This window comes from Heterocephalus glaber, unplaced genomic scaffold (assembly GCF_053883595.1).
Source record: "Heterocephalus glaber isolate CG9 unplaced genomic scaffold, H.glaber_assembly_v1.0 deba00001538, whole genome shotgun sequence".
Classification (NCBI taxonomy): domain Eukaryota; kingdom Metazoa; phylum Chordata; class Mammalia; order Rodentia; family Bathyergidae; genus Heterocephalus; species Heterocephalus glaber.
Window position 1 is genome coordinate 20,363,048 of NW_028258333.1, and position 12,623 is coordinate 20,375,670.

At 39.5% G+C, this 12,623-nt stretch overlaps 1 protein-coding gene across 5 annotated transcripts in view; it reads right to left on the reverse strand.

Moving 5' to 3' along the window:
* Positions 1 to 12,623, reverse strand: part of Adamts12 (ADAM metallopeptidase with thrombospondin type 1 motif 12) — a 326,379-nt gene that overhangs the window by 17,017 nt on the left and 296,739 nt on the right. For all 5 annotated transcript variants that reach the window (XM_004848653.3, XM_021261519.2, XM_021261518.2 and 2 more), the window contains 2 exons: positions 7,794 to 7,973; positions 3,552 to 3,695 (listed from right to left, as the gene is read on the reverse strand). In XM_004848653.3, coding sequence (XP_004848710.2) covers positions 3,552 to 3,695; positions 7,794 to 7,973 — 324 coding nt within the window. The remainder of the gene's footprint in view (positions 1 to 3,551; positions 3,696 to 7,793; positions 7,974 to 12,623) is intronic.

Here is a 12,623-nt window from a genome sequence, read left to right on the forward strand (position 1 = left end):
CTTGCTAAATTGTCCAAGCTGGGCTTGAACTTTCTATTCTCCTTGCCCCAGCCTCCCAGGGCGCTGGCATGTGCCAACACATCCGGTCTGGAACCAACTTCTAAAAGGTGATTCCTAAGGATGTGAGAAAATGTGTCTGAGTTTATGACATATATTTTATTCTTAAATAAATTTTCTGTTTTAATACTTTTAACATACAGTTCAGTGATCTTAAGAACATTCACATTATTGTGCATTCACATTATTCATCATCCATTTATAGAACTTTTTCATTTTGCCAAACTAACTTGTACCATTAAACAAAACTTACCAATTTCCCATTTTCACCCTAGATCCTAGCAAGAACCATTTTACTTTTCATCTCTGTGAAATTAATAACTGTAGGTACCTCATCATGCAGTGTTTTTCCATTGTGACTGTCTTTTTTTCATTTAGTATAATGTCTGAGTTTCATCCATGTTGTAGAATGTGTCAAAATTCCCGTTTTAAGGTGGAATAATGTTCCGTTCTATGTATATACTGACTTTAATTTTCTGTATTCATCCATCTAATGAGGGACCTTGGTATTATGTCTACATTTTGGTTATTGTGATCCATTTTATATCAGGTTTTATGATTTTTAGCCTCATCTTTTATACATGAGCAAAACCTCCCAAAGGGCAGAAACAAGTTCTTTTTTCTTCACCCATCACACTAATTAGCCGGACATTCAAAACTACTTACTGAGTAGCTGGAAAAGACTACTGTGTGTAAAATTCTAGAAAAATCACTAAATTAAAAAAATTTTATTTGCCTTTTGAAATATTATCGAATATCCATCTCACTAGATAAAAAATTTCTACCAATTAATTGGGATATCACTAATAACTCAGAATACTGCTAGTAAAATCCTGTTTCTCATAAAGCCTCCCATGCAGAGGATAGGAGAAGAAATGTGTTATTTTTAAGAAATACCTACTATTCTATTTTATTTTAGTCCATATAAAGTCTAGAACATGGTGGTCTACATGGAACCTCATGTTTTCAGGACAAAGTCAGAGATTTTTGGTGATTAAATCTGAAGATAATTTTACTCAATGAATTCATCTCAATTTCTCCACAGATGTGGGAAAGGAAAGAGTAAGAAATAACTACTCAACTGATCCAGAATCAATTAAAGTTTATAACAGAGGACAGAAAGAAGACTAATGGAAAATAATCAAGCCAGGATATGATAGAGTCCTAGGATAGGGTTTAGGAGATTTGGGATTTCTTGCTTATTATACACCATCCTGGACCATTCACTTCCTCACTGTCTTTCTTCCTCAGTAAATACAAGATCAAATGACTTCTCTTCTTAATTTCCGCTTCTAAGCATCTAGTGAGACATGGATGGACTGGTTCCAGGTGCTGCAGTCTTGGGAAGGGCAAGTTAGGATAAAAGAGCTAGTTCCAAATCAAACACAAAAATAAACAGAGCCAATCACCATCCTTGCACTTATTAGCCAATTAAAATAGCTGTGCTTAAGATGTATGAATTTGTTATATTTAATTGGAGGATTAAGCAGGAAGCAGGATTGCTGATTTGCATTTTGTTGATGGTGGTCATGCTGTGAGTTTGGGGTCTTAGAGGTAAAGTGTATGGTTCTTAGGGGTCAAAGCTACTTCTTCAGATCCTATAAAACCTTGTGCCACAGTGAGTGTTCCAAATAGGGATGGGGTTAAACTTGGTGATCTCCTAGCTTAGGCTATTGACTCAGTGAATTTGTCATGTGCTAAAATGAACTCTACTCTAGTCTCATTAGTCCTAGGTGCTCTGTAGAAAAGACAAGTTTTTTGAAGCTCTAATCGCCTTATTTGAAAAACACTAAGAAATATTTGCTCTGTGGGAAGCTGTAAAAGAGATATATATGAAGACCAGATTCTGTTGTTGCTACCACTCCATCAGCATAGATCAAACGAAGAAATATGAAGAGAAACCATTTGATGTTTTATGATGAATGAAAACATGTTCACTGAATAATTTTCTTGTACTTATTATTACTATATTGCAGGCCATGTTTTATGCACATAGGGAATATTTTAAAATTCAATCCTTGTAACAAGCATGCAGAATAAGATTTTTCTGGTTTTACTGACATAGAAACAAAATTCCCTTTTCAACTCCAGTTTTTCTCCTTTCAATTATGGCATATGTAGCTCTTTCTGTGGAGACTTATACCTTTCAGACTTAGAAATTTTTTCTTGTGTTGATTCTTCAATAATTTTCTCCTTTCTATTTTCTTCATTATCCCTTTCCGAAATCTCATTCTTCTGATGTTATATCTGCTGGTCTGGTACTCGAATTTTCTTATCTTTAATTTAATTTATTTTTGTCTTTTTTTCCTTTTCTTGTGACATTTCCTTAAATTATTTTCCTAATTCTTCTACTTAATTTTTTACATTTGATACTTTTAAAATTTCTAAAGTTCTACTACCCTCCAAGTTCCTTCCCATAGCTTCTTGTTCTCACATTATGGGTGTATTTTTTAATTTTTCTAAAGAGATTAATTATAGTTTTTAGGGGCAGGATTTCATCTATTTCTTACCTGGTCTCTATTTCCTTGGGGTTTCTTTTGTTCTGTTTGCTTAATCATCGGACTTTTGGTGTGAAGGGAAGACTTCTTACCCAGAGGGACATAGGAGCTCTTAGATAATTCTTCTCTCCTCCTACCCTTGCATAAACTGCCATAAGAGGCAGGGTTCATAGAGCTTCCAGAAGACTTTCCTGTGGGCAGCCACAATCAGTTACCCGAATACCAAGTGATGACCAGTTAGGTGAAATGATCAATACAGTAAGTCACCACTTCGTATTTGAATATCTTTCTCTGCCTCTTTCCTCTTTTCTATCACTCCTGCTTCCTGGTGTTGTATTTCCTAATAAAGCATTGGAGTTTGCCTCACGACTGTATTTCCTAGACAACCCATGTAAGACAAATCAGACAGAAGTCTGTGTATGGGAAAGGTTTATTTTCCATATCAAGGATAGTTTTATTTCTACAATAAATAAATTTTAGGAGAATAATAAATCTCTCATTTTCATTTTAATTACTTTATTTACCTCTTCAGCAAACAGGCTGGCCATCTGGCAAACTGCTCTGTAGGAAGATAAGAGGTCTAAAACTCACTAAGTCAGACTAAGCCTAATGCTTCAGAACGAGAGGAGTCCTCCTGACCCTAGAAAAAAACAAAGAACCTAAGGTGTGGGGGCCCAAAATAACTTTAGGCTTTGTGGTTTGGAATAATTTTTGTATTACATTTGATCTTTTCTCTTTTGAATGTATTTGATCTTTTCTCTTCTGAACTCAACAAGCAAACACTGACCCACAGTGGCTATGCATCAACTTTCAGCAGACTGAAGTATTAATGGTAGAAGACTATTAAAACTGAAGTCCCATAGAAACATGCTGTATATCAATAAATACACTGACCACTTATAATGGATGTACATGACTTTTATAACCAAATGAAAACAAACTCTATTTTCTTTTTGAAAGCTAAAGTGAAATAAAGTATAAATGACCAACTCTTACCAAGTCCCAGTTCCCGGTGGCCCAGTGGCAGCAAACATGCTTGTTGCAGGGCATAGTGGATGGGGGTCGTTTCGTCCAGTCACATGGGCCTCCTGGACAAGACACCCCTCTCTCCTGAACTCCACCTCCACAGGACCTAGAACACTGATTCACAATATGGGCAGGTTAGGTAAAATCAGGTGGGGATGCATTCAGTGATGAACGCACAATTTTTTACTATTGTTTTTGTCATGTATTATTGGAAGCATTAGTGTCTGCATCAGCGCCTAGTGCATCCTCGCAGGTTCCTTTCAATGACCATTCTAGCTGTTTAAAACAATAATGGTGAGACAAAACTTAGACAGGGAGAGAAGCTGATGAAGGAAATTTTGAGGTTAAGAGGAGAAGAAAAATGAGAAGTTGCTAAATAGTTTAATGTCAAATAATGTGTCAAAAAAATTTTTGTGGGAATTTTTGTGGGAAACTTACATGAGTGGTCTTTCCAGAATGAACATTATATTAACTACATTTTGCCTTTAGGAACAAATGTCTAGAAACCAAAATGTAAAGTGGAGGTGTTTTCTTTATGATTATCTCTGACAGCCCCAAAGGGAAACACACATTTGCAATACAATTTTGTTTGCTTCTTATTAAAATGTGATTTAATTTTCCTCTACAACTATATAAAAGTTTTAGAATTAAATGTGTCTGTATAAGGGAGAGTGAAATTTATGGATTTGCTCAGGATTCTGATATATGGAGTATAATGCTCACAAAATAGACTCGAGATGGCAAATTGTATACAATGGAGACACCTCTAAAATATGTCAGAGATTTCTTCACTAGAATAATTTATAAAATATAGTTTCATTTTCATAATTTGTAGGAGGAAATTAAGTAATTTGCTAACTCTTTGAAAATAACTTTTGATACTATGATTGTTAACTGTACCTGCTTGAGTAAGAAATGCCCAACTAGATTGGATCAGCATAATTCTGAGTGTGGCTGAAGGGATTTGCTGAAGACAGAAGACCCACCCAGGATGTAGGTGGCACCAAGCAAAAGGTTTGTAGTTTACATAGAATAAAAGGGAACAAAGAAGGAAGCCTTGCTTCTGTTTCTTCAGAAGAGCTCCAGTCTTCACCTTCACTTTGGATGTTGTCTCTTGGCTTCCAGTGCAGACTCTTCAGTCTTCTAGCGCAGACCCTTGGGCCTCCTGATATGGATTCACTGGGAACTCTACCATGAGCTCCAGGCCTTCAATCTTTGACTGGATCGTTCAGTTCTCCAGTGTGCAGACACCTGACTCTGTGGGTGGCCATTGTAAGCCTACTTTGCAAGTCCTTGTATATTTATATATCTCATGTTAAATCTCTCTAGTGAGCACTGACTGATACAAGTACCTTGAAGGTTCTTTGAAAAACCATGGTTATGCCATGGTTACAACAACAGTAACAACCATATTATGGTTGTCTTGCCAACATCATCCCAGCATATCAGGCACTATACATATGTTATTATCATAGGAAACAGAAAAACTGACATACAATTAGCCTTCCTTCACAATATTCCAGGTTTGAGGATCAATCTGGAATTTTTTCTCATTTATTCAATTTTTTTTAGCCTATTCAAGGAGTGGAGGAGAATTCCTTGTCTGAGATCCTTATGCACCTACTTATGTACACACAGACTCAGGGATCCCTGACCAAGTAATCTGCGGGAAAAGGGAGTAAAGGTTCTCAAAGTGTGGTCCTCAGACCAGCAACATCAACATATTCCAGGTAATAATCAGAAAGCCAAGGCCTCCAAGTTGGACACTCAGTAGAGAAACACATCCATTTGTGTGTTGGCAAGTCCTCGTGATTGTGGAGCATACTAACATTTGACTACTACTGGAAGAAATTATGAAATATACCATTTAAGAGATCAATCCCATAGCTAAAATGTATCTGTCGTATGGGTAATCTGTATTGGCTGACCAAATGAGTTCAGAACATTCCCAGCATGGAAGTTCGTTCAGTAATGTGCATAGGTGGAACAGCTCAAGTTGGGTCAGGGAAAGTACCTTAAGATGGCAAGTCTCCTGACAGCTCAACAGTACTTAATTGACTTTTATATTTCCTATCTCCTCTGCTCTCTCGGACAAAAGTCTCCTACCTTTGTGGTTTTCTCAGAACAGAGAAATTTAGCAATGAGGGTGGTAGGAGACCTTAAGGGAACAGACTGATGTTGCAGCTGCCAGAGCTACTGAGGAAACATAAACAATAAATCTTTTTTTCTGACAAGAAACATCTGATTGTCCATCTTTGATAACCTTCGGATGCTATTTTTCTGACCAGGCAATCTAGGCTCCTCTGTAAATTCCAGGACTGAAAGCTTCACCTGAAGAGGTCCTGGCAAGTCTCGGCATATATGGAAAGCTTGGCGACTTGGTTTCAGAGCAAGGGAGTAGCAATCAGTTCATGTATTCCATAGTCGGGCAAAGGAAGGAGAAATAAGGGAGGGTGGTGGCTGAAAACTCCGGATAGTGGCCCGGAGCTTCTGGTATCGACATGAGTGCTTGGCTCAGTGGACTGACAGTAAATAGCTTCTGGTGGCCCAGTTTTCCTTAGCCTTCAACACTAACTCTGTATCCTCAGGTTTTGATTCTCTCCCTTCCCTTCCCTGGTACATGGTAGGTGCCCCTAAAGAGTTATCAATTCATTCTTTCTTCTCAGTTCATTCTTGGTTCAATGCCAATTGGGCTAAGTTATATAGCAGAAAGGTCACAGACATTGGATTATACCTGATGTTTGAATTAATACTTCATTTATTTTCCACTGTGGGACCTCAGGCAGGTTTATCAGTCTCTTTTAGTTTTCATTTCTTTACGTATAAAGTGGCATTAATAAGGGCGACCATCTAGGTCATTGTGAGAATTAAATTAAATATTATAGGTAAAGAATCTACCCCATAGACACACTCCAAATCCTCACTTTTCTACCATTCTTGGATGTTATTGGGTATATTTTTTAGCTATTGATACATTTGTCTGTGATGTATGAGATCCTCATACTTCATTAAAAAATAACTTTGTTTTCATGTGCTAAAGTAAAACCAAGATCCAGCAAAGCCAAGGCCCTCATATACTTTCATAAAAAGTGAACACACACACACTTCTTTTTGTTTGTGCAAACAGTGATCTGGACATTTAACTGAGAGATGGAACTAAAATTATACTAGGTGGAAAGGTTTTTGCCTTTATCCCCAGCCTCAGTGCAGAAGTCCCAGACTAGTATGAGAGGCTCTGTCTTAAATGGTACCCATCAAAATGGCTCTTGTTTGAATCATTCCGTTCTGTTAATTTCCCCAGCAGGGACCCCAATTACTCAACATATATTCTAGGAGAGGATGTTGTAATAAAATATTGCATTGTCATGGTCGAAACCACACTGATAATCTCAGTGGAATTCTTTCAGTATCTGAAAATATTTGACCAGCTAAGCTTCCCTTATACCACCAGGTCCAGTCACCAAACAGAAGCCAGTCCCTGCCATGACACAAGTGTGGTCTTCAGGCAGGAAACAGTGTAAGAGAACTCCTGGTCTTAGGCAGTTCACAACAGATGGGATTCTTTCTTGCTCTTGGAGACCAAAAGAGCATCCTGCTCTCACCATATTTTGTTATCATTCAATCATGATCCTGAGAAATATGGTCCTACCTTCTTCACCTTATCATCTTAATATCCTGACATGAACTTAAAAAATATTCTCTTGCCCTTATTACACTTTCTTGATCTCTGGCCTGAGCCTGGGGACCATGTGCCCAACTGAGGGTAACCCCAAGATCATTATAATATCATTAGCTTTGTAGTTTGACCCCATACTCCTTGGGCTTTGGCAGCCATGATGGGTCCTCCATGCCCAAATAAAATAAGAAATGATCCCTCTTTATGTGAACATGGAGACTTTTATTTAATTAGATAGAGTCCCCTTAGGTGCTAACCCAGACTCCATTACTCTGGAGAGATCCTAATAAATACATCAAAACCTAAAGCAGACAGGTCACTCCAAGTCAAACTCACTCTTGAGTTTTCTCATCTGCTGGCTCCCTCTCCAAGGAATGTGCTATCTTTAATAAATATTTGTCTTTCTTACTGTGTGTCCTGCTCAATTCTTTGTTTGGGAGATAGAGGCCCTGGATATTCTTTCCCAATTTCTAGACTCTGTGGTAACACATGTCTGCATGTTGTGTGATGGCATCTTGTCTCTCTCGGTGCCATACCTGGCTCCAGGGCTCCACCTGCCACTCTTCACAGGGCTCTGGGTTACAGTTCATGCTCAGTGGGGGAGGAAGGCCAGCCAGGACCTGGCAGTGAAATGGCCTCAGGCTTCGGTGATGGTCCCAGCTGTCCACACACTGAATCTCTCGGATCTTAAAGCCCCCACTGCAGTTTCTGGAGCACTGTGTGGAGAGCAAAAGCAAAGATAACACCTAAGTCCTTGGCATCAGGCCTCCATTCCCCTCCAGGCTGGAGGCTCCAGGCTTGCAGTCATGAAGAGGGGTTACAGCTAGTTCAGGTGAGCCTTATTTTCTTTCATACTCACAGGAGAAGGCATCACACAGCAGCTCCCCCAATTAGGGCTTCTGGCATCAGAAAATACATATGAGGGTATAGATAACCAAAATACATGGGTAGGAATTATGGTTGTGTTGTTCGCTAGTCGTGGGTCCTTGGATAAGTCACAAAAGTATTCTCAACCTCAAAAATTCACATCTTACACAGGGTTAGTCAGAACTGTTACATGCTGTTGCAAGATTACAGACATTGGAGTGGGGGAAATACTACCGGCACGATCTGCCCCACGGTAGCCATTCCCACCAGACACCAATATTCATTTCAGGCAAAGCAGTCAACTATGCTTCCTGGGGTTGGGGATCTGGGAACCCCAAAGAGGGAGGGGTCTAAGAAGCTTCCCCCATCTCCCCCTCAGAATCCACACAGAATAGGTTACCATGTCTCTTAGGAGGGGCCTATATTAGGGAGATAAACTGAGTAATTGCTCAGTGGTTTGACTCATTGAGTGAGCAATCACTGTCCTTGTCCTGTCATTATTCCTCCTACAGCTGTCATCACCTGCCCATGGAAAGCTGTTAACTCTGCTCTTCCCACACCCAGCCCTTCTGCAGTACTCCCCACAATCTGCTCTGCATTGGAAATTACACAGTTCACTGCAGTCTGCAGGCTTTCTTTGGATCAGGACATTGGTGGGCCTAGTAGGTCAACATCCAGGACATGGTGCCTCATCTTTATAGACTTCTAGTGCCATCTAGATACTTTCTAGCCCGTCCCGTTGGTGCTTACACTCAGGTGGTGGCCTGGGGCAGTCGTGGTGGAGATAGACACCTGTGCTCATCAGCTCAGCCTCACCCTGGGTTAACATCATGTCCTTGTGGTCCCCATGTCCTCACCAGTCCATCCTGTACTCTTGATATTGCCTGCTCCTGTTCTTTCTTTAGGCCTCAGCTTAAATGAGATACCTTCTAAAAGAAGAGTTCTTCCTTGCCTACCTTATCTAAGGAAACACTTTCTCCTATTATTTATCTCAGATCCTTCTGTGTTTTCACCATAGGAACTTGAAAGTTAGAACATTTATTTTGTCTGTCCCTTCTGTTAGACAGTCTGAACCCTGTCTGCCCTGCTCTGCATTGTGTCACAAGCACCCAGCAGAGGGTCAGGCACAGCATAGATATCCAAAATGGACTTCAATGGATTAAAATATGGTTATAGTGGAACAGTCATAGCTGTAGGGTTGTGGGTGAGGAAAGCCTTCCTTAAGGCTTTTCAATGGAAGTAAATCCCCAAATACTGCACCCCCCGTCTTCCACTGACTAGGAGACTGCGAGTCACCTGACCTTAAATCTTCCTCTGTCACATGGGAAGACATGGAGCTGTGTGACCCATGGGTAGATGGATGCTTTTATGCCTCCATAAATCAAGTGTGTTTAGCTTCTCAAATACAATCAACACTTGCTAAAAATCTCCCCCTAAATTATAAATTAAAAACTGCGTATTTTGGCTATGCAGCAAACATATAGAAGATGTAACTGTCAAAATAAGCTGTAGAACAAAATTTAAAACATGTTAATAATAGCCACTCTGAGTATCCAGTTGTCAAACAAAACAGATTTCTGGAAAATAGCACATGGTTAAAACAAGAGGGCTCTTCGTTAGGAAAAGGGAATTTCATAAGACATAAGTGTAATAAATGGAGTTTCATGTTGCTGCAATCTGTTATTCCTAAATTTAATTTTCTAATTAGCATTCTTCTTTTGTGACCAGCATATTCATATTCACTGGTAAATAAAATTTGCTAATGCGTTGAAGTCAGACACAAGGGAAGACACTTACTAAATTCATGGTTTTTCTATTCCATTTTCAAGAGCATCTTGGATTCAATTAGCAAGAAGGATGTGGCAGCATACTGACTCACTCTACTCTTTTCTTTTTGTTTTGTTATTTGGGTTTTTGAGACAGAGTCTCACTATGCAGTTCAGGCTGGCCTTAAAGCCCAAGCTTGCCTTGAATTCTCAGTGATCCTCCTGTCTCAGCCCCCTGAGTGCTGGGATTACAGGCATGCACCACCACATCCAGTTTGACTCACTCCACTCTCAAAGCTGTTTTGCTTTTATGTGCTTAGTGCCAGTTATTACATTCATTTCCTTACTACCCTAGAAGATCATTTATATTCCTGATTTTTTAAACCCAGATTCTTTGGGCCAGACTGAGGACAGGAGCACAGCTAATGGGACCAGAAAGAATGGCTCACATCCTATGGAAGTCAAACAAGCCTGATGTTTTCTAGTTACTGCTTCAGTTTGTTAAACTGATGTGATTTGCAAACCAGACTGAGTCAGAATGAAAAACACCATTAGCTTACAGTTTGAAAAATTTCAGAAGAAACACACAAAATGTTCAGCCAAGAAGTACATGGAGCTGTGGATGATGCATAGTTTTGGTGTCAGAATCCAACTTACGAATTTTCAAGCACGTCTTTGTCACTTACTCCATGTTTCCCTCTCAAAAATCACTTTCACTCCTACATAAATTTTATTGTTTTGAAATTGACATGTATTACACAACTGTTGCACATATTTATTGTGTACCATTCCCTTCTTTTTGAAAAGCTATAATTAAAGCAATAACATAACCCCTGTTGATAGCCTCTGAAGATTGAGACTACGCAGTATGAGGTTCATAGTCCAGTGGGAGTTACTGGTGTGAACATTCCAAGCCTTGTTTCCTCAGTGGGAATTTTAAAGTCCTGTATCAGGGTAATAATGAAATAATTTATCTAAAGCATCAGTGCAATGCTAAGCAAATGGTGGTATTGGTATTTATACTCTGAGTACCTGTCTGCTTAGTACAGGAAAGTAAGCACCTTCTCTGGCCAGGATTCCACTGAGAGACCTTATTGCACGATTGCAGGTCCAGCAGCCTCCTGCCCCAAGTTCAGGAAGCCAGAGGTTAGTAGATGCCTAATAGTCAGCTCTAACTTTCACGTGGAGCTCAAATCTTGTTCAGAACATTCTACCACTTATGAAGGTGTTCTGCACACTGTTATACTTCAGACCTGAAAGGTCCCCCGAAGGCCCATGTGTTACAGGCTTGTTTACCAGCTTGGTGTTTTGGGAGTTGGTGAAATCTTCAAGAAGTGTGATCTACTGGAAGTTCTTTGTGTTATGGGAATATGCTTTTAAAAAAGATAGTGGGACCTTGATCTCTTCCTCTTTTTTCTTGCCAGTCATGAGGTGAGGAGCTTTTTGTCCACCATGTGCTCCTTACTATTATGCCCTGCCTCAGGCTCCAAGGCAATGGGAGCAATTTCTGTGAGTCAACTGTGACTCAAAAAAAACCTTTGCTCTCTATAAATTGATTATATCCAGTATTTATTACAGTGATGGGAAGATGACTAACACACTTTTGATCCTTACAACTGTACAAGGTAAGTGGAGGCAATATTATCAACTTCATTTCAGAGGTGAATAACAAAAATCTAAGAAGTTAGATGAATGGGCCAGTGTACATGGTAATTAGTAGCAGAGTGGGGCTGCCAGCCAAATTTGTTTGATTCCAAGTTTACCACTGCATCTTGAATTTAACTCTGTGGTACTATGTTTTCCCAAGTCTACAACCAAGAGCATGATAGAACTCCAACTTGGACTTTGTTTCAGACAGATTAATAAAACAAGAAGCAAGCCATTCTGGTAAGCTGCGTCTAGATATTGCAAAGGTGGAGATCTGGGATGGGCAGTCTCATTCTCCTGTCATACTTATAAGAAAATATTCACCGTCATTATATTAGGATTTGCCAAGGAGAAGAGTGGTTTTAGGGGCAGGCCAGTCAAACAGTTGCAATTTAGGCAGTCATCACAGTGGTGGGTGTTCCTGGTGAGCAACCTGGTGCCTCAGGTATGATACCTGTGGGTCTAGGTGAGGCTGCACCATAGACTGTAATCCCATGAGAATTAAAGTGTCTTTGGATCTGGGGTAGAGAATACTGTAATAATACAGAACAGCAAAGTAAAATTAGAATCTTTATTTCTGGAAAAGTATCTGTGAAAGAGCAAACTGTCACCTTACCATATTCTAAACTATCTTTTTAAAAGGCAAAACTAAGGATCTAGAAGGTTTTGGAGGTTCCCTTCGAGTGAACTTGAAAAAGGCTAACAGAGTTAGTGAAGCTGCTGACTGCAAGGGCTCATGCCTCTAATCCCAGGTATTTGGGAAGCTGAGGGATGAGGTTCATAAGTTCAAGGTCAGCCTGGGCAATTTAGTGAAACCCCTCTCAAAATAAAAAAATTAAAAGGCTGGGAGTGTAGCTCAATGGTAGAGCACTTTCCTGACATGCACAAGGCCCTGGGTTCAGTCCCAGGAACCTAAAAAGAAATAAAGGAGCTTCACTTAGTCATCAAGATTATCATTCCTAGGAAAGTTAGAGCAGTATGAAAAAATTAAAAACAGAGCAAACGACCATCAGTAGTTAAATAACGTCTTTGACATTAGGGTTTTTTTAATCTATTATACTGATAGAAGGGTCATTTTCTTTACTT